Genomic DNA, 15,779 nt, shown 5'->3' with positions numbered 1-15,779 from the left:
GTGGCGTAAGATTAATGTCACCTCTGAAGAAAGCATCTGTGACAGTGCAGCACTCTATCAGCAATGTAATCCCAGGTTACATCCTCAGGGCTCGCCTGTGGGGCCTGAACCTATGACCACCTGACTCAGAGGCAAGAGATCAACCAGTGAGCCACAGCTGTCATCCAATCAAAATGTCCCCAGTGTGAAAGATGAATGAGGTCACCACACACTGACAACTGCCCTGAGGGAATGAAGAGATATTTCGAAAGAGTAAGGGAGGTCCTAAAAATCAGGCTTCCAATTATTTTATAAATTGTACCTGATATTAGAGTATCTCCTTTAGCTTGGGTCTAAGTAATTGGGTAAATAAATCTCAATTAACCCATCATCAGGTGATTGTAGCATGGCCCCACTAGTTTTATCATTATCAGACTGAACCATTCAAAAGTGATGAGAGGCTCGACAGCAAATTGTGCTGTCACCTCTGGGAGCTTCGATCCTCCCCTACATGATGGGGATGAGACTCTCTCTCCCTCTCATTTGCTCTCTCTTTCTTGACCCATATCTCTCTCTCTCTCTTGCCCCCTCCCTCATCTTTCTCTCTCCCTTGCCTCAAATTTCTCTTTCTCCTCTTCTCTCTATTGCCCCATCTCTTACCCACTTGCTCTCTCTGTCTCTCCCCTCCCCCCCCCCCCCCCCTCCCTCTCTCTTTCCCGGTCACACTCTTTCTCCTGCCTTGTCTCTCTCTCTCTCTCTTCTGATGATTATGAATCCTCTGTAACCTGAGACCTCATTCCATTTCTGGGCTTCTAGAGCAGCCTGGGGTTGTCAACTCTGATAGAACACATTCCTGGATGCTTCATCACACAACCTCCGTTCTGTGGCCATCCTGCCCCCCCCCCACCCCCCCCCCCCCCCCACATGCACACACACGCCACCATTGATCCAGCCTCATAAGACCATAAGAACTAGGTGCAGGAGTAGGCCACCTGGCCCCTCGAGCCTGCCCCGCCATTCAATGAGATCATGGCTGATCTTTTTGTGGACTCAGCTCCACTTACCCACCCGCTCACCATAACCCTTAAATCCTTTGCTGTTCAAAACTATATCTATCTTTGCCTTAAAAACATCCAGCGAGGTAGCCTCTGTCATGATATGCAAACATGCACATGATGATATACAGACAAGCAGCTAATGAACACAGAGAATAGGACATGACCAATGAGCTGGCAGGACACTCAGGGATGGTATCTCACTATAAAAGGCACGAGGCACTCACACTCCACCTCTTTCCACTGATGAACATCTACAGAGTGAGTCAGGGTGTATGTACAGTATCACACCTCCAGCACGTGGTTAAGAGCTAGTCTGGTTCAGTCAGACAGAGTAACCACACTTAGGTTAGCAGAGAGTCGATATAGAGAACGGTGCTAACTGTGCTACTGGTTCAATAAATCAGATTGAACTAACTTCAAGGTCTGGAGTATCTTTTGGTCAAAGTTGCATCCAGTTGCAGCCTGTGTTATCCCAGAGTACATAACACATCAGCCTCAACTGCTTCTCTGGACAGGGAATTCCACAGATTCACAACCCTTTGGGTGAAGAAATTCCTCCTCAGCTCAGTCCTAAATCTGCTCCCCCTTATTTTGAGGCTGTGCCCCCTAATTCTAGTTTTACCCAGCAGTCGAAAAAACTTCCCTGCTCATCTCTTTTCCCTTCATAATTTTATATGTTTCTATAAGATCCCCCCCTCATTCTTCTACTGTCCTCTCACACCCTTTGGGATAAGACTCTTTGTTCCTGGATTGGCTGATCTTTGACTCTCCGTCAAACTGCCTTTCGTTCACCCATCTCCAAGAGATTTATTATTAAGAAGCAAAAGAAAATGGGGGGAAAGTACACAAATTGTTTTGGGTGCCCTTATGAGTTTTCTCCTAGGTTTCTCACAGCACTATCCTGAGATTCATGTCCAACTCCCAGAGACTCCAGGGAAGCCCTGGAGGGTTGGCAACCCCAGAGCACAGGCAGCCAGTGTGAAGCTCACTCTGTGTGGTAGCTATACATCATCTTTCTCAGGCAAACACAATGTTGTTTCCTCTGTTAACTGAAGACAAATCAGCCTGAGTATGAAGCAGGATTCCCTCTTTTAAACTCACCCAACATTACAGCGAGGAGGGGAAATCCAGTCCTCAGTCTGTGACTGACTTTGGGCGCAATCTATCGGCCGTGCCATGCCCGACTCGGACCGCAACGAGGTCGGCAAATCTCACAAGAGGCCTCTCACAAGATTTACCGGCATTGTCACGGGTCTAATGAGGCATCGTAATCTGGATCCCGCCCATTGAGGTCAGAACGCAGATTTGCATAATCAAGTGAGCAGTTAGTCTCACTAGAATATGTCTACACCAGATCTATCCACCGCCCGGGACCTAACAGACTCACCTCGGAGAACCCGAACTGCCACAATTTAGCACTAGTTCCACAAACATGGACCAAGCGTATGGGCACCAGGGTGGCCTCCCAGGTGATCTTGGCTCCCTCGGTGGTCGAGCTCTGGGTAGGGTGGTACCCTGGCACATCGATGCCACCTGGACACCTTGGCTAGCAGTGCCATGGTGGCATCGTGCCTGTGCCAGGGTTTGGGCCCCGGGTGCCCTACCTTATGAGGGGAAGTGCGGGGGGCTCAATGACACTCTTCTAGGTGAGTTGGGGCATTGGGGATGTCCTGAGGCCGTGTACGGGGTCTAGAGATCGGGGTGCCATCTTTTCCTGCATTGGCGTGCAGAGCTCGTTAGTGCAGGAAATGGGACGAAGTGCTGCCTCGGCGGGGTGTTCCTCGTCAAGGCCCCGAAATGAAGTCCCATTTAAAAGCGGGATCATTCTCGGTGCTCCAGCGCCAGGAAATGCCCAGATAAATGCGCTCAACAAGGGACTCTGTTTCATTTCTGTTAAACTGCCCCCTTCTTTCCACATTCCCCAGATTCTCTCTACAGCTTCTCTTATCCCAGCCACCTTGTCTTAACACTTACCAGATTCTTGATCCCCAGTTCATACGTGTCTGTGACTGAAACTTGCTGAAAGACAAACAGACCCATTAATGAGTGCTCCTCACCACAACAACTTGTACTAATATAGCACTTTCAACAGAGAAAAACACACTCCCAAAGCATTTTGCAGAGACTGTCTTGGGCAAAAACCAAATCAACGCATGTTCAGCCGAAAGAGCAAATATCAGGACAGGTGAATAAATTCTTGGTAAATGAAGTAGGTTTTAAAGAGGGTCTCAATTGAGGAGATAGAGGTGAAAAGGCAAAAAGTTTTTAGATGCCAATTTAAGAGCAGGGGAGCCCAGACAGGTGAGGGCAGAGCCATCAATGATGGAGTGAAAGAGGGGAAGACTATCGCAAGCAGACCCCAAGTATAAAGAGCCTGAATAAATAATGGCCATTCGCATGTCCCAGAATATAATAATAATCCTTATTGTCACAAGTAGGCTTACATTAACACTCCAATGAAGTTACTGTGAAAAGCCCGTAGTTGACACATTCCAGCGCCTGTTCGGGTACACAGAGGGAGAATTCAGAATGTCCAATTCACCTAACAAGCACTTCTTTTGGGACTTGTGGGAGGAAACCAGAACACCCAGAGGAAATACTGTTGCCATGGAGATACTTTCACGGGTTCATTGTGATTAGCTTGTTGAGATGGAGCACTAAGTATGAACATAGGATCAGAAGGAGGCCATTTAGTCCCTTGAGCCTATCCCATTACCATTCAATGAGATCCTTGCTAATCTGCAACATAATTCTATACACCTGTCTTTGCCCCACATCACTTCACAAAAAATTATTAATCGCATATTTAAAATTAATAATTGATCTAGCGTCAATTGTCCTTTGCAGACGCAAGTCGCTTCTAGCGGTCTTTCCGAATTTCATTTCTGAAAGGACCGGTTCTGAGTTCAGACAATGTCCCCTCGTCCTAGACACCTCAACCTAGCATTTAATTTCTCTCCACTCACCCTCTCTTTTTCCATTAGCATCTTGAAAACGTTGATCAAATGAGTTCTTAATCTTCTCAATCCAGGGAATACAACACAAGTCTGTGTAACTGTTGTGTAACCAGCAAGTCCAGCTATCATTAGGCTAGATTGACACTGCACTCTCTCCAAGGCCAATACATCCTTTCTAAAATGTGTTGTCCAGAACTGAACATTCCAAATTTAACTAGAGTTGAATGATAATTATGCTTGGCATGACATGAAGCCAGAGTGTTGGAGGATTCAGTATACTGTGGCCTGGAATGCTCACACACTGAGCACTTATGGGAGGACATATGTCTGGACACATAAAGATGGAACACAAATTAGAGAGTCCCCCCTCCCTCACATGTTTCTGATTAGACACAGATTGTGAGGAGTGTGTGTACACTCCTGATGCCAAAGGCTTCATACAACTGGGTGTTCTTTGCTTCACTCCCCCTGTTCCGCCCCAGACATCTCAGTGAGAACCAGGCAATTGCCAGATTGGGACTGGTGACCACAGGCAAGACAAGGAAACCATCAAGTGCACCTTCTCCTCACCAGATTGCTCCCTGTCTCCCTCTGCTTGATAACACGAGCTCTCTGATTTAGTAATGGTTCCAAGAGTAATTGGTGATCTTGTCCAAACACCCATTACCTACGTTTGAGACTTGATGGACAGTGGCTTTTTCCACACACCAGCACTTTGAGAAGGATGGCAACCCAAAACCAAAACTCGAGTCTGCATTGGCAACCACCACCTCACCACCAATCCCAGCTGTTTTGATGCCACCTACACGGCCTCAAGCTCACTTGGCACACGCAACATTATTCAGAAATCAGACACTTTGTGCAGCTCAGCTACTTGTGTGAGCTACCTGTTGAAAGATCAAGGAGCCCCATGTAACAACAAATTGCATTTATATAGCACCTTATAACGCCCGAAGGTGTTTTGCAAGAGCCTTATCCAGCAAATTTGTCACTGCCACACCAAAGGAGGTATTAGGTCAGCGGTTGGCTCTTGAGAGAGATTTTAAGGAGCATCTTAAAGGGGAAAAGAGCAGAGAGGTGCAGACAGGTTGAGGGAGGGAATTCTTGAGCTTCAAACCTCAACAGCTGAACATGGATGTCAATCGGTGAGGGGGGGAGGAATGAAATAAGAGACACTTACGAGACCAGAATTGTCAGAATGCAGAGATCTTGGAGGACTTTGGGCTGGAGGAGTTTGTGGAGGGTTAGGTCCCTCCTTGGGGAAATTTGAGAATGAGAATGCTAATTTTAGATTTGAGGTGTTTTTGGACTAAGTGCCAATGGAATGAAAGGTATACAGGAATCGGTGAGAGTCAGGCTTCGCTACACAAATCACATACAGCATTTAGACAGCGGGCTAGTTGCAAAGACCAACTCCTAGATGCTGCCTCAGCAGATTCCTTTCCTCTTCAGATAGTGTTATTGATGCTAATTGTATGAATGGACTTACCCGAACAATGTCAAACAGATGTAGATAGGTTCGCCCCAGGAGCCTCTGAGATTCACTGAGTCTCTCAAGGCCCAATAGTTCGATAGAGATCTTGTTCCTGTCATCATTCATCCCTCTGGGTACCTAGCAGAAAGTGAGAGTTTTAGAGGCTAAACAATATGTTTACTTCATTTCCCCTCCAATCAGGCAGCTCCATACTTTACCTGAACACAAAAGTATTTGACCTCTTCAAAGGGAATAAGGATTTTTGACTTTTTCATCTTCAGGAGCTCTCTGATGTGGTGTGGTGTCGTGCTCTTCATGATATTGCCCACGCTGACCCGGATAGTCAGCTGCATTCTCTTTTTCAGAACCACTGGAGGTGAAGCACTTAAGGAAAACCACTTAAATCAGTTCTGACTGTGGATGACTGTGCCGAGTTTACACATTTTCCTAGTCTCTGCGTGGGCTTTCTCTGGGTGTTCCACTTTCCTCCAATAGTCCACAAAGACGTGCAGGTTAGGTGGATTGGCCATGATAAAATTGCCCCTCAGTGTGCAGGTTAGGTGAAATTATGGGGATGGGGTGGGGGTGTGGGCCTAGTTAGGGTGCTCCTTCAGAGGTTCGGTACAGACTCAATGGGCGGAATGGTTTCCTTCTGCCCTATATGGATTCTATGATTCTATGTTCATGGCCTCAACTGCCTCGCATTTCACTGACAATTTTAGTGGTGCAAGATCCCATGTGTTTTGATAACCACTCTCTCAATATGTCCTGCCATCTTCAAAGATCTATGTACATAACCCCCAGGTGCCCCTACCCCTGCACACACTGCAAGATCTGGAGATCAATTTACACCCAGAAGGCTCATCTCACCAAACCTTCCAGAATTATCTCTACCATCGCCATTGCTCCATCTAGCTGGACCTTGGATTAGTACCATTTCTGGATCTCAGCCACTCTTGCTGGCAACATACTGGAATTACTGGGTGCAAAGACCTTCTCCTGCATGTCATGGATTTAAACAAAGGTTGGCATAGGCTAATGTTCCACCTCTCTGGACCATCGTCACAGAGAAAAGAGCATCAAAACCAGGTCTTTCAAATACTTGGAGAAGAGAACGAGCACTGTGCAGCCTCCAGTTGGGGAAAAGGATACAGGTATTGGAAAAGTCCTTACAGTGTTTAATATGGAATGCCACACAGCCAACCTATATAAAAAAAGGAAAGTTATTAAGGTGAGGTTGGGTAAAGACAGGAACGGTTTATATTTTACATCCAGTTTGAGATTAACAATTGACCAGATGTATCAGAAACCATTAAACATTTCCGTTCAGTAAATGTCTTAGGTTAGAAACTACAGCTCAGGTAAATCCTGGAACACTAGAAAATGGATGCAACACTGACAAGAATCGGATATCAGCATGCCTCCTCGCTTACCTCTGACAAAACATGATGTGGAGATGCCGGCGTTGGACTGGGGTGAGCACAGTACGAAGTCTTACAACACCAGGTTAAAGTCCAACAGGTTTGTTTCGATGTCACTAGCTTTCGGAGCGCTGCTCCTTCCTCAGATGTTCACCTGAGGAAGGAGCAGCGCTCCGAAAGCTAGTGACATCGAAACAAACCTGTTGGACTTTAACCTGGTGTTGTAAGACTTCGTACTGTGCTCTGACAAAACCACAGAGCTACCAGATAGAAGACACGTGGCTGAATTTAATGGCCATGGTGATGATCTCATCCATCTGTCAGAGAGCCAGTGGCAACTCCGTCGTGTCATTTCCAGGGGCGGGACACTTGATGGTATATTGCCCTGTCGGGTAGTTGTAGTCCCCACGCCTTTAAAGCGGAAGATCTCACCTCCAAGAGCTGCCAACCAATCGCAGTGCCCGTCATGTAGGCCCAGCAGTGAGGTTGCTGTTGAGCATGGGGATGGGGATGGCACATCTGCAAGGAAACATCCAGCTTTTTCTGAAATTTTTTCCACAAAACCACCCTATTACTCATGGTTCTCAATTGGCCTGGAGGCAAAAAGACCAACCTTAACTTTCCCTGTCCCTGACTTAATTGGGGAGGACAACTTTTTGGGGGTAGGGGTGGAGGGGGTGGGCAGGGTGAGTCAGGAAGGTGGTGGGATCTCCACTGCAGGCCTTCCAACCTGATTGTACATACCACCTCTCTCCCAACCCATTACTGGAGAAGGAGGAATCATTAACTTTGCGCAAGTACGTGGGCTTTGAATGGGTTACAATTGGGCCCATACAAACAGCCAGCTCACTACAATGCACATTGGACTGCTAAGGTCTGCTCTAGAACTACCCTGTACTGTTTCTCTAAAATGAAAAGAAGAAAGGCTTTGCACTCAAGGAAAGGATATGTTGTAACATATCTTTAAGGGATATTAGCATGACATCAGTAGAAAGGAAATGTGTCATGTGATCCAGTCTTTGTTTCACTTTTGCTTTCAGCAGAGCACACACACACACAGATCTGTACTGAAAACAATGTCACTTGCATTTTAGTTCCACTTCAGCCGATCTTCGGGTACCCACTGCAGTGGGGGTTGCAGGGAACGAGGAGAACCTCCTCATGGGCCTGCTCCTGGGCTAAACCAAGCTGGCCAATAACATGTCCAAGCAGCGGGCAATCAAAGGAGTCATCAGTCCTGATTGCCCCCTCTTCAGCGGCTATGTTTGTTGCCGGGTGTCCCTGGAAAGGGAGCATGTGGTGTCAGCCGGGATCATTGAGGCTTTCCGTACCCGGTGGGCACCACGGCGACTGGAGTAAATTATCGACCCTTTTAACCACATTTTGTTTTGATGTTTTAAGTTTTTTTCAAGATTCTGTTTACTTAGATGCAGCACCCCTGTAAGAAACTGCATTTTTAATTTATCCCAGTTTGCTGATTTTGTTTATTTAGTTCACAAAATGTACAGCTCTGATGTCTTGAAGTTTGATTCCTATGTATAATTCTTTTCATGTCCCTAGTCTTAATAAAGAACTCACAATGTGTTTCCGAATCCCGAGTGAGCAATTGGTGCCTTGTGTCTTTATCAGTAAATCAGTCGAAGATATTGTATTAGTATAATAACATGACAATTAGTTCCCTCATGGACCAAGACTTCTGACTGTTTCTCATCCCCCAGCTCCTCAGAATGTTGTGCACCCTCTCAGAGAATCTCTTCATTTTGGCCTCAGGGAGACAACTCGGCGTGTGGTTGCTGAATCACCTGTCTATAGATACCCCGATGAACACTGCATGTCTCCATTTTGCTATGCGCCACCCCCTTTATCCTCCCCCTCAATGCAGTCATCCACCCACAGGGTGGTGAATGTGCTCTGCAACTCGCCATGATATTGTGAACGCCGATATTCAGCTCTGGAGCCAATTCTGTGCCATAATCCCGGAGGATTCTCGTTCTTCTTGCCTCCTTTTACCCTGTCAGATGGCCACCAAACTCTTCCCATCCCCAAACTCCAACTGGAACACACTGCCTGTAGTGGAAAAGGTCACTAAGAATGTAGTCAATAACTCACTGGCTCATCCACCGCTGATAGGTGGACTTGGGAAGCATCTGTTGCACTTTCTTCTGCAATGTCTTTTGGAACTCCCATGAAACGCTGTAAGAAGATAATGTCAGTGTGAAGTCCTTGTGCCATGTGCAATTGTAAATATTTAACCAGTAACTACAACTCAGTGACGAAAATGGCTCAGTGCTTCCCAGAAAGGAGGAGGTTGCCTGTGAGAATAAAGATGGGCAGTGAGGGGAATTGGGAGCAATTTCAATTCATTCCCTCTTCCAGGTCATGGGCAGATTTCCTGATTATCGTAAATCATTGTCCAATGAAAACAGAACATTCTGGAACATTTCTGTGGAGAGAGAAAGGTTGATGACCTTTCATCTGAACAGGAAGACATTAGGGAGGACTCTTTTTCAGTAATTTGGCTTGTGGTTAATTCTCTGACAATATTGCAGGTGACCAAATTCCTGGTCAGAGAGGGAGGTCTCAACAAATGTTTGAAAGGAGGAGAAAGGTTGAGAGGCAGGGACATTCAGGGAGGGAAGCCCAGGGTTTTGGGTGTGGGTAGCTGAAGGTGCATCCACCAGAGGTGGGGGATGGATGGGAGGGAAGTGCAATTAAAATCAAGGATGAATGCAAGGCCAGATTGGAGGAATGTAAAGATTCTGGAGGGTTCTGGGCTGGAGGAGGTTACACTGATAGCGAAGGGGTGAGACTATGGAAAGCTGAACAAGGCTGAAAATTCTAAAGTTGCGGTGCCGCTGGACCGGGACTGTGAAATCAACATGTTGGGTGTACGAGATTGACTGATGTTGCAAGGGTGGAGAAAATATAACAAACTGTCCTGGTGATGTTGATGCCATCTGTACAAGAGGTCCAATTTTATAAGAACGTGCTAAATTTCCTGGGCAGGGCCTCAATTGAAAGTTAAATAGGATACTTTTCCTCTACCCACACTGTGACCATTCCATACAACTGCTGTAGAGCTGACAAGTTACCTTAAGGAGTCCAGCCTTCTTCGCACCATGAGCTGGGGTTTTTGGTGAGTGCCCAGGTGTACTGACATATCTGCTACCACTGGACATGGCTCGCCTGCCACTTGCACCAGTCAGGATTAAGCTGTGTAATGACCTTTCCGACGCTCTCATCTGGGACACACTGTCTTCCAGGGTTACGGAAGATGCATTGCTTGGCTTGTTTGTAATTGATGAAGGTTGTGAAAGAATAGTGCTACGAGAACGGTTCCTTGCATATGGTAAGAGCAACTTATCCATGATTGAACTCTTGGGAGAGATGGCCCTGAGAGCTTGGGATTCTCAAATGGTTCACATCTCTTTTGAAGATATTGACATTAATCCTCCACACACACTGACCAAACCAACTGGCCCCATCCTTCTGACCTCAGATCTTCTCCAGCCGGTGTGAATTGGTTTTCTTTTGAAACAGGTAACCATGGCACCACAGAATGTTGTGTCCTTTACATCATAATATTCATTCCAAATCTGTTCTTTGATCTAAGCAACCGCTGAGTTCATCTGTTAAGCTATTAATGCTTACGATTAACAGCAGTCCCAGGGTGTTTATACACTCTCTAGTTTTCAAAATATTTTGGCTCACTCTCTCCCAATGCAGTCGCCTGAGGAAGGAGCATGCTCCGAAAACTAGTGATTTGAAACAAACCTGTTGGACTTTAACCTGGTGTTGTGAGACTTCTTACTGTGCTCACCCCAGTCCAACGCCGGCATCTTCACATCATTCTTTTAGTTGACATCAAATTTACAACAGACACAGACCATTCAGCCTAATTGCTCCATGCCAGTCTGTATCCTCCACATGCATCCTCTGCCACCTCTATCAGAATAAAATTTCTCTCTCTCATGTTGATCAAATTTCCCCTGAAATCTATCGACACTATTCACCTCATATACTCTAATGTGGCAGCGAGTTCCACATTCTCACCACTCGCTGGGTAAGAAGGTTTCTCCTGATTTGATTTTAACTATATGTATGTGTGAGTTTATCCATGCAGCTAATGGACAGAATGGAGAGCTGCTGCACACAGCAATTATTAAAAACGCAGGCAGCATAATTTTAACACGTGGTCAGCATCACAATAAACAGGTGCAGGTTAAATTGTACAGGAAATCCCAAGACCATCTTTGGGGTTAGTCAATTTCGCACCCCCCCCCCCCCACACCCCCCCACCCCCAAACACCCTCTATAAGTCTTTCCCAGTGACTGAGTTGATGAAAGGATAGAACTTGTATCTATATAGCACCTTTCACAACCTCAAAACATCCCAAAGCAAAAGTGGCAGGCACTCGGGAGCAATGTGATGTAAAGATTGTTATATTACCACGACTTGTATTCTTTGTCTTTTCCTCCAGAATGACCCGATGTAGTGTTGACAAAGAATATACCAATCAAAAGATTGAAACAAAACTAATTTATTATTACACGACTAATTAAATGAAGTTTGCACACTCGACTGAGTTAAAGATGATAACAAATGATATTGAATCTGTCCTACAGTATTCAATATTCTATCTAACTACTAACTACACTATGACTTGACCTCGTGCTATATATCTCTAATCAACTTTCACTCTGCTCTCTCCATGTTCTCTTCAGCTCCTCCCAGAATTCCTTGAGAGACTGTCTTAAAAACAGTGAATTAGTAACGTCCTCTAGTGTTTGATTTACACATAGATGTAATTATTAACCCTTTAGTAACCTGACTATATGCATATCATTGCATCCCCTTTTTTAAAAACATTTCTTTTCTATTATTAAAAGGAAAAAATGTATAATATCGGTACAAAGTACATGATATGTATTTGAAATTAACATGTGAGGTAAAAAAATAATAATAATCAAACAGTCCAACTGTGATCATTCACAAATTGAGTTGGTCCGGCTTCCTTCTAATCCTGGATGATCTTCTCAAACCAAGAAGAGGAGTGTCAGAAGTTTTCACGTTTTCTGTGAATCTTCAATAATCTTGGAAGATGTCAAAGTGACTTTCATGCATTCGAAGATCAGGAAAAATCTTGTTAGATGATTGAATTTTCAAAAGTACTTGTCGATTTCGTCGAACAATTGAACCTTAATTTGTTTGAAATTATATAGGAGCATGGTGTCGCTTGCCGAATTACTTTAGCAATAGCAGATCATCCTCCATCAGGAATGCGAATTCTGACCTGATCACCTGGATTCAGTGGTTCCAGTGTTGTCGCATGTTGAATTTAGTATTTCTCTTGAATGCTTTGTTGACGTTGCATCTTTTTAATGACAGGCTGATGATCTGGATCAGGAAGTCTAATGCATGGATGAGTTGTTCTTAACTTTGTTCATCAACAGTTGAGCAGGTGATAAACCCGTTGCAAGAGGAGTTGCTCTGTAGTTGAGTAAAGCAAGGTTCATATCAACATGAGAATGAAAGGATTTATGTAAAGGTTGCTTCACTCTGTGAACCCCTTTCTCAACTTTTCCATTCGATTGTAGATAGAGAGGATTTGAAGTTATGTGAGCAAAATTATATGCTTTGGCAAATTCTGTCCATTCATAACTGTCAAAACACGGTCCATTATCTGTCATGACTGTGCACAGAATACCATGTCGAGCAAAAATTTCTTTTGTAGCCTTTTCAAATTGTGTGTGTCGGGGGGAAACTGAAGCGACATCACAGAAAAGCTGTGGCCTGAGTGGCTGGTTGGGAATCTACACTAAATTTTAAAAATTAAGCATTGGTAACTAATTAAACATAATTACTTAATTATAATTTAGAGGGGTATCTAAGCCAGAGATCGGAGAGTACTATATTTAGCTTTCGCATTTCTATTAGAAATCTAGTGCTAGGAAACAGATAGTTAACAGTAACTTTGGAAATTTTTTTTAAATATATATATTTTTTTAAAACAATTTTTAAATTTAAATTTTAATTAATTAATGCAATGTCAGTTAGAGGGGTGCAGTGCTCTGACTGTGAGATGTGGCAGGTCCGGGAGGCTTCCAGCGTCCTGGATGGGTTCATCTGCAGAAAGTGCACCCAACTGGAGCTCCTCACAGACCGCATGGTTCGGTTGGAGCAGCAATTGGATGCACTTAGGAGCATGCAGGTGGCGGAAAGCGTCACAGATCGCAGTTATGTAAATGTGGTCACACCCAAGGTGCAGGCAGAGAAATGGGTGACCACCAGAAAGGGCAGGCAGTCAGTGCAGGAATCCCCTGTGGTTGTCCCCCTCTCGAACAGGTATACCCCTTTGGATACTGTCGGGGGGGGATAGCCTATCAGGGGAAAACAGCAGCAGGCAGAGCAGTGGCACCATGGCTGGCTCTGATGTTCAGAAGGGAGGGTCAAAGCGCAGAAGAGCATTAGTAAAAGGGGACTCTATAGTCAGGGCACAGATAGGCTCTTCTGTGGACGTGAAAGAGACTCCAGGATGGTATGTTGCCTCCCTGGTGCCAGGGTCCAGGATGTCTCTGAACGGGTAGAGGGCATCCTGAAGGGGGAGGGCAAACAGGCAGAGGTCGTTGTACATATTGGTACTAACGACATAGGCAGGAAGGGGCATGAGGTCCTGCAGCAGGAGTTCAGGGAGCTAGGCAGAAAGTTAAAAGACAGGACCTCTAGGGTTGTAATCTCGGGATTACTCCCTGTGCCACGTGCCAGTGAGGCTAGAAATAGGAAGATAGAGCAGCTAAACACGTGGCTAAACAGCTGGTGTAGGAGGGAGGGTTTCTGTTATCTGGACAACTGGGAGCTCTTCCGGGGCAGGTGTGACCTATATAAGAAGGACGGGTTGCATCTAAACCGGAGAGACATAAATATCCTGGCCGCGAGGTTTGCTAGTGTCACACGGGAGGGTTTAAACTAGTATGGCAGGGGGGTGGGCACGGGAGCAATAGGTCAGAAGGTGAGAGCATTGAGGGAGAACTAGGGAATAGGGACAGTGGGGCTCTGAGGCAGAGCAGACAGGGAGAAGTTGCTGAACACAGCGGGTCTGGTGGCCTGAAGTGCATATGTTTTAATGCAAGAAGTATTACGGGTAAGGCAGATGAACTTAGAGTTTGGATTAGTACTTGGAACTATGATGTTGTTGCCATTACAGAGACCTGGTTGAGGGAAGGGCCGGATTGGCAGCTAAACGTTCCAGGATTTAGATGTTTCAGGCGGGATAGAGGGGGATGTAAAAGGGGAGGCGGAGTTGCGCTACTGGTTCGGGAGAATATCACAGCTGCACTGCGGGAGGACACCACAGAGGGCAGTGAGGCTATATGGGTAGAGATCAGGAATAAGAAGGGTGCAGTCACATTGTTGGGGGTTTACTACAGGCCTCCCAACAGCCAGTGGGAGATAGAGGAGCAGATAGGTAGACAGATTTTGGAAAAGAGTAAAAACAACAGGGTTGTGGTGATGGGAGACTTCAACTTCCCCAATATTGACTGGGACTCACTTAGTGCCAGGGGCTTAGACGGGGCGGAGTTTGTAAGGAGCATCCAGGAGGGCTTCTTAAAACAATATGTAGACAGTCCAACTAGGGAAGGGGCGGTACTGGACCTGGTATTGGGGAATGAGCCCGGCCAGGTGGTAGATGTTTCAGTAGGGGAGCATTTCGGTAACAGTGACCACAATTCAGTAAGTTTTAAAGTACTGGTGGATAAGGATAAGAGTGGTCCTAGGATGAATGTGCTAAATTGGGGGAAGGCTAATTATAACAGTATTAGGCGGGAACTGAAGAACATAGATTGGGGGTGGATGTTTGAGGGCAAATCAACATCTGACATGTAGGAGGCTTTCAAGTGTCAGTTGAAAGGAATTCAGGACCGGCATGTTCCTGTGAGGAAGAAGGATAAATACGGCAATTTTCGGGAACCTTGGATAACGAGAGTTATTGTAGGCCTCGTCAAAAAGAAAAAGGAGGCATTTGTCAGGGCTAAAAGGCTGGGAACAGACGAAGACTACGTGGAATATAAGGAAAGTAGGAAGGAACTTAAGCAAGGAGTCAGGAGGGCAAGAAGGGGTCACGAAAAGTCATTGGCAAATAGGGTTAAGGAAAATCCCAAGGCTTTTTACACGTACATAAAAAGCAAAAGGGTAGCCAGGGAAAGGGTTGGCCCACTGAAGGATAGGCAAGGGAATCTATGTGTGGAGCCAGAGGAAATGGGCGAGGTGCTAAATGAATACTTTGCATCAGTATTCACCAAAGAGAAGAAATTGGTAGATGTTGAGTCTGGAGAAGGGTGTGTAGATAGCCTGGGTCACATTGAGATCCAAAAAGACGAGGTGTTGGGTGTCTTAAAAAATATTAATGTAGATAAGTCCCCAGGGCCTGATGGGATCTACCCCAGAATACTGAAGGAGGCTGGAGAGGAAATTGCTGAGGCCTTGACAGAAATCTTTGGATCCTCACTGTCTTCAGGGGATGTCCCGGAGGACTGGAGAATAGCCAATGTTGTTCCTCTGTTTAAGAAGGGTAGCAAGGATAATCCAGGGAACTACAGGCCGGTGAGCCTTACTTCAGTGGTAGGGAAATTACTGGAGAGAATTCTTCGAGACAGGATCTACTCCTATTTGGAAGCAAATGGACGTATTAGTGAGAGGCAGCATGGTTTTGTGAAGGGGAGGTCGTGTCTCACTAACTTGATAGAGTTTTTCGAGGAGGTCACTAAGATGATTGATGCAGGAAGAACATAAGAACTAGGAGCAGGAGTAGGCCATCTGGCCCCTCGAGCCTGCTCCACCATTCAATGAGATCATGGCTGATCTTTTGTGGACTCAGCTCCACTTTCCGGC

At 45.6% G+C, this 15,779-nt stretch overlaps 1 protein-coding gene across 4 annotated transcripts in view; it reads right to left on the bottom strand.

Annotated features, from left to right (window-relative positions):
* LOC140394997 (uncharacterized) overlaps positions 1-10,332 on the bottom strand; it is a 403,426-nt gene extending 393,094 nt beyond the window's left edge. For all 4 annotated transcript variants that reach the window (XM_072482288.1, XM_072482301.1, XM_072482311.1 and 1 more), the window contains exons 1-6: positions 9,982-10,332; positions 8,999-9,082; positions 6,621-6,672; positions 5,687-5,838; positions 5,484-5,606; positions 3,012-3,056 (exon numbers count right to left, since the gene is read on the bottom strand). In XM_072482288.1, the coding sequence (XP_072338389.1) occupies positions 3,012-3,056; positions 5,484-5,606; positions 5,687-5,838; positions 6,621-6,672; positions 8,999-9,082; positions 9,982-10,257 (732 nt within the window). In that variant the 5' untranslated portion in view covers positions 10,258-10,332. The remainder of the gene's footprint in view (positions 1-3,011; positions 3,057-5,483; positions 5,607-5,686; positions 5,839-6,620; positions 6,673-8,998; positions 9,083-9,981) is intronic.
* Between the last annotated feature and the right edge of the window lie 5,447 nt (positions 10,333-15,779).

This window comes from Scyliorhinus torazame, chromosome 2 (genome assembly GCF_047496885.1).
Source record: "Scyliorhinus torazame isolate Kashiwa2021f chromosome 2, sScyTor2.1, whole genome shotgun sequence".
In the NCBI taxonomy this organism is placed as follows: Eukaryota; Metazoa; Chordata; class Chondrichthyes; order Carcharhiniformes; family Scyliorhinidae; genus Scyliorhinus; species Scyliorhinus torazame.
The sequence above is the reverse complement of the archived record's forward strand: the minus strand, read 5'-3'. Positions and strand labels throughout refer to the sequence as shown.